Source organism: Caretta caretta, chromosome 2 (assembly GCF_965140235.1).
Source record: "Caretta caretta isolate rCarCar2 chromosome 2, rCarCar1.hap1, whole genome shotgun sequence".
Classification (NCBI taxonomy): Eukaryota; Metazoa; Chordata; order Testudines; family Cheloniidae; genus Caretta; species Caretta caretta.
This window is the reverse complement of record NC_134207.1, coordinates 85,543,921-85,556,413: the sequence shown is the minus strand read 5'-3', so window position 1 is coordinate 85,556,413 and position 12,493 is coordinate 85,543,921. Positions and strand designations below refer to the sequence as shown.

General features: G+C 38.6%; 1 protein-coding gene across 2 annotated transcripts in view; it reads left to right on the top strand.

Annotated features, from left to right (window-relative positions):
- The window catches only part of MYOM1 (myomesin 1), a 104,554-nt gene extending 92,549 nt beyond the window's left edge, over positions 1-12,005 (top strand). For both annotated transcript variants that reach the window (XM_075125296.1, XM_048840379.2), the window contains 4 exons: positions 580-616; positions 951-973; positions 2,705-2,760; positions 10,969-12,005. In XM_075125296.1, coding sequence (XP_074981397.1) covers positions 580-616; positions 951-973; positions 2,705-2,760; positions 10,969-11,262 — 410 coding nt within the window. In that variant the 3' untranslated portion in view covers positions 11,263-12,005. The remainder of the gene's footprint in view (positions 1-579; positions 617-950; positions 974-2,704; positions 2,761-10,968) is intronic.
- Positions 12,006-12,493: the final 488 nt, after the last annotated feature.

Sequence of the window (12,493 nt, the reverse complement as noted above, 5' to 3'; positions counted from 1 at the left end):
TGTTTTTTGTGGGCTCCAGGTGATGAGGGAATCATTTAGTGAAATAATTGTTTCCATTCTGTACCCTTTGCACAGTTTCTGGCAAAGTTTTTGTCCCTTCTTCTCACTCAGGGAGAGAAAGGGTTTGTCAACATCAACATATGGAGAGGCTACAACAAGACTAAATCTTGCTGTTCAGTTGGTTACCTGGGCATCAATGTAAAACTTAGCAGTGGGCATGAAAATACTTGTTAAAAATGGATTTTTTTTAAATCCTGAAAGCTATAATTAATTTGGAAACTGCAGTTTTGTTCCTGAGGTATCTTTAGTGAGATAATCTTAGCCTCTCTCTCTCTGTGTTAAAGACTGATGATTTTTTATTATTATTATCACATTCAGGCCTCGGTTACCTACAGACCAACTTCATTTAATTAAACCTTTAGTTGTTTTAATTCTTGTATGGTATCAAAGCAAAGACTGCAAAGGTTAAACTTTTTTACACTGATTACATTTTAATCTACATCTTAAAATGTAAATTACCTTCTTGTGATGCCTGTTCTGTGAAAACTACCTTTAACATCAGTTTTTCTCTTTTAAAAGCCTTTGATGAAGCCTTTACTGAATTCCAAAGATTAAAGTAAGTATTACTCATGGCAAGTATAATTTTGAATACAATATGCTGCTAATAAAGAAAGAAACTGTACTCATGTTCACTTTGTTTAACACTAAAAAAAATCCTTTGAGCCAAATCCTGGTCCCACTGAAGTCAATGAGAGATTTGCCATTGACTTCTATGGGATGAGGATTTGAGTCTTTGTTAATAAGGAAAAAGTAGGATTATCAAGTGATGTACTGTGCAGAAAGATTTTCCTTAAGTGAGTTAAAGCAGTCTCAAAGATTAGCCATTTGTTAGTCATCCTCAATTAATCTTAACTAAAACTGAATTTTCTTTTTGTTTCCCGCAACTACAGACAAGCTGCTATTGCAGAAAGAAGTAAGTGAGCTTTCTTTTACAATGATCTCCATAAACTGGCTATGAAGTTTCTTTTATCCTCATGACTATGGGTGTGCATTTGATAAAACCAGTTTATCCTGACACCAAGGAGAAACAGGAAAAGTGACCTGTTTGGTAGCTAATATTATAACAATCAGCTAGTGACAGTATAATTATGGCTGTGTTAACTTTTTCCAGTCTTAGCTTCTGTTTTCACAGCTAAAAAACTTTCCCTAAAAATTACCTTTTGAGCTGAAATTTCTCTTGCCTGCTCTCAACACAAAAGTGACTTTGTTTTTGAAAGTCTGAAGAAAATTGAGTTGTTTTTGAATTATCCTACATGGTAAATGGCTTCACACCACAAGCACTGATGAAAAATATTACATATGGATAAATGGGCCAAGTCACAAGTACTCTGGGAACCAGAGGTTTGAGCTTTTTGACATCTGTGCATTTAAAAATCTCAATCGTAGCATTATACTGAAGATACAAAATACAGAATAATTTAAAAAGAGGGAAAAAAAGTATTTAATCCTTAGCTTAATGAACAAAGCAATTATTAATTAACTACAAAGATTAAGCTCTACATGCTTTCCCTTCTATTTAAAAGTGCATGGGTGGAACAGATGAATGCAACATCTCAGCAAAGTCTCCCCTCTCCACGTGTTTGGGACTAGCACAGAAATATAGTGTAGGCAAAGATGGAGTCTGAAAAGGCAGTGCAGAGGAATTGGTATGCATCATTTGGGGTCCCTACCCTAAAGATCCTGGCCAGTTCCTCCAAACTCTGCTGCAACCCCCACCACCACACACACCCAAACCAGTATGACAGGACCAGTAAATGTGCTGCCTCTAGATGTTCCTCAGCTCTACTTTGACTCTGACTTCGGGTGGTCATGGATAGAGGGGAGAAGGCACACCCCTGAGTATAGGTTAGCTCCCCACTCCTGCTCCTTCCACTTCTGGCTTCAACAAATTTCTCCATAAAGTCCCTATTTTACAGAGGGGGAAGAGCACTTATGTTGAAGGGGAGAGTATTCCATGTAGCCACTTTCTGCCTCTTGATGGCTCCCCCACTACTAACAAAGACTGAATTCCACTTCCTGGAATAGCTGCAGCAGAGAATGTGCCTGCTAGGGTCACTTTACTTATATTGGATTGTGGTAGGATTTTGAAACTAAACACAAACGGCTAGATTCTGATTTTGTTTACACCAGGATAAATCCAGAGGAATTCCACTGAAGTCAATGGAATTATTCCAGATTTTACACTGGTGTAACTGAGATCAGAATTTGTGTTTTTTATTTAGATCAGAAGCCTAAACTTCACTGGTTTCTGAGTCTCTTCTATAGGCTGCAACTCATCTCTTTTCATAAACTCTGAATTGCTAGACTTTTACCTTGGAAACTTAGAAACATTGGGCCCAATTCTACATTCTTTGTGCACTCAAAACTCAAACTGAATTCAGTGGAGGTAAGGGTAAGGCCCATACCTTAATTTCACTGAGGAGGTGATTGACAGTAGGATATTAAGATATCTGCTTTGTGCAGCAGAGTGACATGATTTTACATGTGCAAATGGTGTGCTAGGAATACTGAATAACTCTCTTCATTTGCATATACAGAGACTTGTACAAAAATAAGATAAAAGAACAGCGCTACAGGGGAAATGAAATCTGGGACAGAGTTATTTTTGCAGACATTAAAGGAAACTTCACTCATATATTTTCAGATCGTGCCCGGATACTTGGAGGTTTGCCTGACGTTGTCACCATCCAGGAAGGCAAGGTACAGTAAATGAACTATAGCTTTATACTGTAGCTGAGCAGCTTCTATATTTTGCAGAGAAAGGGAGAACGTAAGAATTATTTCAAAGGTTCCATTTTAAAAATATGCTGCATTATTTATTTATTCATTCTCTATCGTCTGTATACAATTTGAATTTCTTGGACAGATAGGTTTATGTATTTGGGGCAGTTTCATTTGTTAAGCATAAGATAAAAGTGAGAGGACAATGCCAGTCAGGACTAAAATGTGAACAGTGTACTTCTTAGGAAATTCAGCTGCAACCATATCTTTAAAAATTTACATTATGCACAGAGATTTCACAGTTGCATTTTTCTATGGGATATTGAGTAATGCTGAATTCCTTACACCCAAGACAGCCAGTCAATCTGTATGGAAGATGGTAGTCCCTTAAGGCATGGCACCCATCAGATCCGGAAAGTTGGGGAGTAAAGTGTGGTAGAAACCTACACAACCTCCTACCTCACCATCCTAAGAGACAAAGGAGAAATTCTTCTCTGTTACACTAGGGTAAATCTGAGATAAAGCAAATTAAGTCAATGGAATTACTCTGGATTTATATTGATGATGATGACGATAAATCTACTGTTGAGTTTGATGGATGAGCTACAGTCATTTATTGTGGGTCCTTAGATGAGACCAAAGACCAATTTCAGACCTGTAACCCTGTCTGCAGGTGCCACAGGTGAGGACAAATGTAGATAAATGTGCCCTGCTTTTAGCTTTATGCCTCGCACATCTCTCCTTGATTGCAGCAGTCCATGAGCTCTCAAAGTCTTTCAGTCCAAGGTGGCAGAACTGCCGCCATCGGGTCTTGTCATGGGCTAAGAGCTCCCAGGTTTGAGGTCAACATTGCAAGATTGGACTTTGGCTTTGAGAGCGTCTTTGTAACGTTCTCTTGATCTGCCCTTAAAATGAGTTCCAGTGCAATTCTTCATAAAAGTCGGCCTTTGGTATCCTACTGTCAGATATATGGACCACATGACTGCACCATCTCAGTAACACTCTCACTATAAAAGCTTTGATGCCTGTGATGCTGTAGGTCTCAAGCACTTGTGTTTGGAACCAAAACTTGCCATTTAATTCCCACTGTCTGCCAGAGACATCATAGGTGGAATTGGTACAAGTATTTTATGTGGTGTTGATTAATAGTTGAAGGGAATGCTATAGTAATTAGACATTCTCACAGAGAATTCTTGCAACTGCAACAGGGTGGGGAAGAAGGCAGGAGGAAAGTGAGTGAATTTGCCAATTTTCAGCTGAAATAGTTGCTTTTGCTAAGAGATGAGTCTGGTATGTGTTTGTGGTGGGAAAACTTGGGTGGTTATATCAGTTGAGAATTCTCTGCCAGAACAGAGTTGAAATGAAACAATACAGATAAGTATGAGCTTTCAGAAGCAAAATGCAGTGATATAGAAAGAGAGATTGGTTGGAATTATACAGAGTAAGGTGTAAAGGCTTCCTAGTGCATTCATTACTCAAAATCACAAGGATATTTGAGATGCTGTGAACAGAGGAAGGCTGGATGATACTAAAAACTCAGAACACTCAAGGTGAGTATCTTTGGCCCAACAACTATGGATTCAATAGGGATGTTAAGAGACCTTGTTTTATTCATGAGAAGTGTAGACAGAGTTGTAAAGTCTTTTACAATTAATACAGTACAGGATTTGTGTAGAATCAACTAAATTGGTGGATTGGGTCCAGAAACAAGAGGAAAGTCTCTGCCCAAGTCTTGTTCAAAAGTTTTGACATAAAACAAAGGCTACAGCCCTCTAGCAAATGGGTGTGGTACTTTGCCTCCTCAGAAAACTCTCACCTTCTCTTGCCTAGGTAGCTGTGTTTGTTGTTTGCTGAGTTCAGACACCTGTCCTGCTGCATTACTGCATCCTGTACACCTGCATGAGATCTAGACAGGGAACACAGAAAGCTTGCTGGTCATGAACTGGAGCCTCTGTGCTCTGTCAGTGAAGGAAGGAATTGATGTTAGAGCAGGGCAATGGGAGGTTCATCCAGAGATCAAGGGGACAATACAGATTTTATGTAGTAACTAAACTTTTATTTATTCCTGTATTTCTTATTCTGCAGCAACTGCCAACTCTTAAGAGCTTTACTCCTACCCCTTAGCTTGTTCAATCCACTACAATGATCAGTCAATGCTGACATTTAATGTCATTGCTGGGCTTTAAAGCTGACTCATAAACCATTAACAGGGGGCAGAGGAGTTCATTCTGCTAACTCATTGTTTCAGGTTCTCTTTAGACTCGGGCAGACATGCCATTGGTTTATGTTTAGTTCACATTTGGAAGGTTATCTCTTCAGTCACAAGGGCTAGAAATTTACTCTGTCTCTCTCTTTTTTTTTTTTTTAAAGAAAAGCTTAGTTTCTGTACAATCTGAGTGTGTCATGAGGTCACAACAATACATCATGTGGTCTGGATCCAGCCCAGGGCCTGTTTGTTTGACACTGCTGTAGTGCAATATATTCTTCCCCATGTTAGATCAGTGCTTGTAGTTGATACCATAGTTTTGCTCTCAGCCCATCTCTGTAGAGTATCTACAAATACTATTGCTGCTAGAGTTCCCTGGTGCTTGTGAGCCACAAATACACAGACTGGGGTTGATTCTGACCTCTGCAAAAGGGCAGAATAGGGAGGCTCATGTCATTCTCTCACCCTAGCCTCCTCATACAGAGCTAGCTGTAATCTAGTCCTATAGGCTCATGATCTTGCCCATATAATTCAGCCTGTCCCAGCACATACATAATGAAACAATGGTCTCAATATTGTATGAATGGGTAATAAAAATTCATTCTGGGTTGAATCTTGGTATTCAAGATCAGACAGAGATCTATTCTTCTATTAAACACAATTCTACAAATACACATTGTTCTGACCATTTTGAAATGAAGATAGTGTAAAAAATAGCTTTTTACTAACACTTGATGCATGATTGTATTATATAACTGCAATAAAGACTTGTTTAAAAATATAATTTTGTTAGTCAACATCCTATAACATGAGCCAGGAACTTTTAAAATGAAAAATAAAATAAAACCCACCAAAATAAAATTATATACATTGAAGGCATTCTAATCTACCATATACAGTGAAGTTACAATAACTGCCTACTTCCATATTGATAGAATTGTCTACTGAATAAATAGTACTTGTAAAGGTGGGAGTGACTCATTTGTCCCCAGTGTTTGTGTGTATTCTGGAGAGATGGGAGCATCTGTTTACACCTGGTTTGTAATTCATGAAACTCTCATGCAATCCTCAATGACATTTTAAAATGTAAAGTGAGGTAATGCAGGGTGTAGCAGTTACAAGGAGCTGTTAGATTTTCTTTTATCACAGTATACATAAGAGCTGCTACATCTAGTGCAATCATACAAACTGAGGGGAGCAGATTTTTCATCCTTGACTTTGAATTTCCAGGTGTTTGCAGATTTGGCCCTTTAATTTAAAAACATAACCATAATGTTATTTACATGCATTTTTTGTATTGAATTGTGTGTAGTGGAATATATGAATTGATGTTTGTTTTAACAGCATTTGATAATGTTCCAGATGGCCAAAGATGTTTGCACTGATATTCATAAATGGTTTTTCAGTTTTGTAATGTAATCTGAAAAGCCCAAGTATCAAATCACAGCACACCAGGTGAAGATTTGAATTGACAGTGGGTATTACTGTAAGTTATATTATATATATGGCAGGGGGCCAAATTCTGAAATTCTCATTCTGTTTTTACTCGTGCAAAACTTCCAGTGATTTACATGGGTATGTTAACTGAGTCAGGAGTGACTTTTTAAAAACAAAAGTGTTCATCCTGTTTTGTAATCTGATTTCTGTTAGGAGCTCTGCTAATGCGGAATATAGGTCACCTGGTCTCCTTGAGGGTGTGCAAATCTCCTGCCAACTATCCAGAGGGCGTTTCTAGTCCTTTTCTTCTTCCCCCTCATTGCGCCAAGCATGAGTGATGGAGAGTTCCCCTGAAGAAAGGGAATGATCTTTGGAGGGGGAAGCTGCCCTCCCCAACAGGAGCAGGCCAGAGTGTTTTGCAGCTCCTACTAGAAGAAAGACCTCAGGATTTGACACGTATTATAATCTGGGATTTCTATAATGCCATAGGTGTGCATAGTGTTTTAGCAACACGTATGTTGATAAGGTCCCTGTCCTAAGGGCAAAAATGTCTAAAACAGATAGATGCAATGCTAGATACAAAGGATCAGGCCTTGGCAGCAGGCCCACTGTAATGCAACTCCCGCCCAGAAGATTTTAAAATGACCAGGGATTTTACTATCTTCATACTGAAATATAAGAATTATCTTTCCACTTAAATAGGCAGAACACAAACAATAAAGAAGTGGGTGCATCAGAGTGGGAACACACAGCACCAGTAATCAGATCAGTGATGTAAGGCTAAGCAAAAGGGGAAGTTATTTTAAGAAACAATTTGAAGGAGGAAAGGGTTATTGGCACTGCCGTTTCTCTCAGTTAGGGAAAAATTGGCACAAGTCTAGACTGTTAGGGTTTGAGTGATGCATCCAGTATAACTCTCTGCGTCACTGACAGTAACTCATTAGGACCTTGCAATGACAATAGGGACAATTCAATACTGATCCCTTAGCTTTCAAAGAATGCGGACACAAAATAGAACATGGTTTTCAAACTTTTTGTATTGGTGACCCCTTTCACACAGCAAGCCTCTGAGTGTGACCTCCCGATATAAATTAAAATGGGGGGATTTAATTTAATGGGGGCTTGGGTCTGTCAGCCCCAGGGAGCTGACAGCTCATGACCCCTGTGTAACCACCTTGTGATCACCTGAGAGGACACGACCCCCCCATTTGAGAACCCCTGATATAGAAGCACTGAATAGAGAATGAAACTATAGACTCTTCACTGGCTGCAGTGTCCAGGTGTGGCTGAGCTGTTCATATTCAGAGTCCTTGAATAGCCAGGAATAATATGTTTTTTTTCCCCCGTTCCTTCAGCTTTTTAAATATCTCTGCAATCAAAAACATGATTATTTAATGCCAGAGGACTCCAAGAGAACAGGTTTAAGAGCCCCACTTACTCTCTGACCATGGCTGCTGCTGGAGACCAGATAGGGTCTTTTCTCTTTTCACCTTTTCTCTGTTCTCACCAAGTTACATATTTTTTGGAGGAGGAGGGATATTTTTCTTCCTCTTGTTCCCTTTTTAATCTCTTGGGGATTTTGTTTATTGTTTCGGGGAATCCCCTGAAGTGAGGTCCACCATGAAGAAGTACTTTAGGTTTGAGGAGATATTATTTTTTTCTGTCTCCCCCTTTTCTTGATTTTATGGGTGGATGTCTTTTTTCACCTTTCGCCATTATTCCTGAGGCAGGAAGGGAAAGAGGGAGGTCTATTGGATATTTTTTACCATTGATCTTTCCATGACTAAATCAGGCTAACAACATGGGGCAGGAATATTTTCAGTCCCTTCCACAGTCACCGTTAGATGAATCTGCATTAGAAGCAGGTAATTTAGAGATTTGGCTCTCAACCAGAGGTATGCGTTCCCCCAGGGGTACGCAAAGGTCTTCCAGGGGGTACATCAACTCATCTAGATATTTGCCTAGTTTTACAACAGGCTACATAAAAAGCACAAGCAAAGTCCGTACAAACCAAAATTTTGTGCAGACAATGACTTGTTTATGCTGCTGTATATACTAAACACTGAAATGTAAGTACATTTATATTCCAATTGATGTGTTTTATAATTATATGGTAAAAATGCGAAAGTAAGCAATTCTTCAGTAAGAGGGTCCTGTGACACTTCTGTATTTTTATGCCTGATTTAGTAAACGAGTAGATTTTAAGTGCAGTGAAACTTGGGGGTACTCAAGACAAATCAGACTCCTGAAAGGGGTACAGTAGTCTGAAAAAGTTGAGAGCCACTGAATTAGAGGAACAGAACGCTGATTCCGGTTTTTCACTACATTCCACCCCTATCATCTCACAGGAGATGATTTTCTCTGGAATAAAACCCTTCAAACTAAATTTGAAACAGACTGTTTTAAATCATATCTTACATTGCAAGCAGTATATTACAGATGTAGGAAAAGAAACAGTGAGACTGATATTAAACTGATGGATTTTTCTGTTCAGAATGTTAGGGCTGAAGCTCTGCCTGGAAGGCTCAGCATCATAGAGATGAAATTCCCCTCAGTGCAGAGTGCCAGCATAAGGCCTGCACGCCGTTTAAGTCCCACTTAAACCATACTTCTCTACACTTGACTGTCTCTGAAGTGTTCATTTCTATGGACTTTTCAAACAAGATTTGATGGACTTTATTTTTATATTTTCTTATATGTGATCTATTATTTGATTCCTGCATATTGTCTTTTGAAAGAATTTGTACTGTAATTGTTTACAAACTAATTATTTTTAAAAATGGGGAAAAGGAGAGGAGGAAATGTTTAACCCCAGAAAACGGACATTACCCACGGCCTGACTCCCAGCTCAACATACACATCCAGGGTATGCAGAATTAAAGCTAACACTGGAGCTTGAGATGTTAGCCTTTGAAGGGACTATCTTGAACACAAGCACCAGTTAACTACTTTTCACAACATTTTAGTGAGCTGAATTCCATACTTTGGCTCAAGAGAAGGGGCAATATTTGCACACAGTGGAAAACCTAAGCAAAGAAGAAAAAATTAGACATGTTCTGAATTCTAGACCCCAGCAGTGTTTCTATACTCACCTGCGTCTGACTGGGGGGACTAGGGATGTAGAGAGACAAGTCATTAATTCACACAGAATAATTGGTTTGACTTATTTAGCTTTTCTTTCTGCTTGCGGAATGTTGGTGAGCAAATGTACTCGTTATTTGAATTTACCCAATGAGAGATCATTTTGCAAATTTTTTTCCTACTATTAATTGATTCCCGACAATCTGTTGTGAATATTTATTGCTGTATTTATTAGTTGCAGTTGATCACATAAGTCACATGGCATTGTGATTGGAAGAATGAAACTTACAATTAGGAGTAGGGATTGAAAAAGCCACCAGGGCTTTGAATCTCTTGGGAGAAGTAACAGCTAACTTAAGCAGGATGACATTTTTAGGACACATTAGGCCTCCTTTCTAGGCAACTGCTCTCACTTAAGGCAACATTCTGAGACAAATAAGGTTCAACTCCTGGAGATCCTATATGTCCCTAAAGGGAAGGGGTGGGATATGCCCCAGCTGTGAGAGCCTTCATTCTTTTAGTAATTGTATCTTAATTTTATTTTAACTTTGTACTTTTTTTAATAAATAAGGACCAGTTTCATCCTTTGTATTGAAGTGAATGGCATACTACACATTTACATGTCTAAATATCTTCCCTGTGGGTATTTCTGGGTTGGCATTGAGAGAGAAAAATTAAAGGAGCTCTGACTACTGATGTATGAGATAGATTTGCAAATCTGCAGCAGCTATTAAACTGTCAGGGTGATCTTTCTAACAACTGGCCCTCTGCTAATGAAGTAACTGCCTTAATGTTAGGACCAAATTCAGCACGCACGCAGATTTAGCTCCGATTAACTTCAAAGGGAAATACATGTGTGAGCATCCAAGGGCAGAAATTGGCCCTGAAAACTGTACTGATTTCAGATAAAAATAGTAGCCGTTAGATGTTATGCTGTTTTGTGGGAGTCTGTAAAACAACTCGATCTGTTTGTGAAATTGTCAGGATGTAATTTAGGGCATTCTTAAACTTGAGATTAATTCATGGTCATTTAATGGTTAAGCATTTATCATATTTAGGGAGATTTGCCTTTATTTTTGTGGTACTCTTATAGAATTAACCTGAACAAATCCATCCAATTTGAAGATAGTTCTTCAAATTCTCATTTAAGGCCTAACATTCAGATGCTGCTAATGTCTAATTTTTGTATTAAACAATGCAGAGGGGGTTGTGGTAATGGTCATGAGGGAAGAGGGTCCATAAAATACTGAAGGCTTTAATGGAGCTTTTTAATTAGTTGTGTTCATTCTCTTCCTTCATGATGGATCAGACCACATCAGAAATTATTGATCTTGGATGCTTAAGGGGAATCCATTGTCTAGTAGCAGGAAGCTAAGAGGGGACTTTCAGGGAATTATTCATCCAAATGGATGCAAAAAAATCAGTTAACTGTTATTTATATCCCATTTGTACATTTTTTGTAGGCGCTTAATCTTACTTGTAATGTCTGGGGAGATCCTGTCCCAGAGGTCACGTGGCTGAAGAATGAGAAACCGTTGACTGCAGATGCCCACTGCATCCTGAAATATGAATCTGGAAAAAGCGCCAGCTTTACTATGACTGGCGTCAACACAATCGACTCTGGGAGATATAGCATTTTGGTGAAAAACAAATATGGCACAGAAACCAGTGATTTCACTGTAAGTGTGTTCATACCTGAGGGAGAAGATGAAGTATCTCAGCCTGAGCCCAGTAAAGGAGATAAAAAGAGAGTGTGAATTTGAGACAAGGAAACAGAAGTATGGGGGAGAGATTGAATGATATACTGGCATAATTCATGTGTGTAAATTGTTTTATGCATAGCAAATAGCCTTGGATCCTTCCACTCACTTCACTTGTGTTTTTATTACATGTATTTACACCAAGCAAAATAGTGCCTTTACTAATATATATTTAAAGACCATTCTCTTATAGCTAACCACTCAGAGCCTAACCCTGCACATCTTAAATCAGCCAAATTCCTACTGAATGCAGCATCAGGTCCAAAATTTGACCCTCTTCCTCCATACAATACAAACAAGCAGAGTGAGGGAGAGTTTCAAGGGAGGTAATTAATGAGGTGGCTGAAAGGATTAAGAATGATCAAGGCTTAAAGGAGATGTTTTTCTGAGCAGCAATTTAGATTTGGTCAGACTGTGGTAAAGTAGTATATATGGAGTGTACTATAGCTATTAGAAACAGAGGTCCTGATTCTCATTTACACTAAGGCCCATTTACACAGTTTTGGCAGTATAAAGAAAGGTCCTTAAAATGGGACTAAATGTAATTTACAGCCACTTTAAGGCTTGTTTATACTGTCTGAGTAGTGTAAAGGGGCTGTAGTATAAATAAGAATGAGCCCCAGGATGCTAAATCAACAAATATCTCTTATGTGTTGCTATAATATTAATGTGCACTCATGTCAACAACAGTGTATGATTCCTCCTCAATGGTCACAAATAAATGGAACACATTTCTTTCATCTCTGCTTCTACCTTGTTTCACTGTCTTGTTTTGTTGGTCACTGGTCTGGTAGTTGTTCACAGCACCTTCCAGTTAACTTCTTCACCATTGCAACTTCCTGTAGTGGCCCTTTTGACTGTGGTAGTCTTCACTTTGGTCTTTACTATAAAACACAGAGTGAAATCACTGAAACCTCCACATATTTCAATTCTGATCTTCACCAACTTCAGACCCTAGTTCAACAAGGCACTTAAGCACATTCACGAGTAGTTCCATTGACTTTGACAGTTCTACTCATATCCCTAAAGTTAAGCATGTGCTTAAGTATTTTGCTTAATTGAGGCCATAGAAAATCTCTTTCTTAAAGTTCAGCATATTAACATCTGTTATTGGACATTAACACCACAGAAAACTAGCAATGAGTATTTGAAGTAACATAAGCTGATAAATAGTACATTCAATATTGTCTTTTTATACATTTATTTCCAAGGGATATAAGCTCTGGTG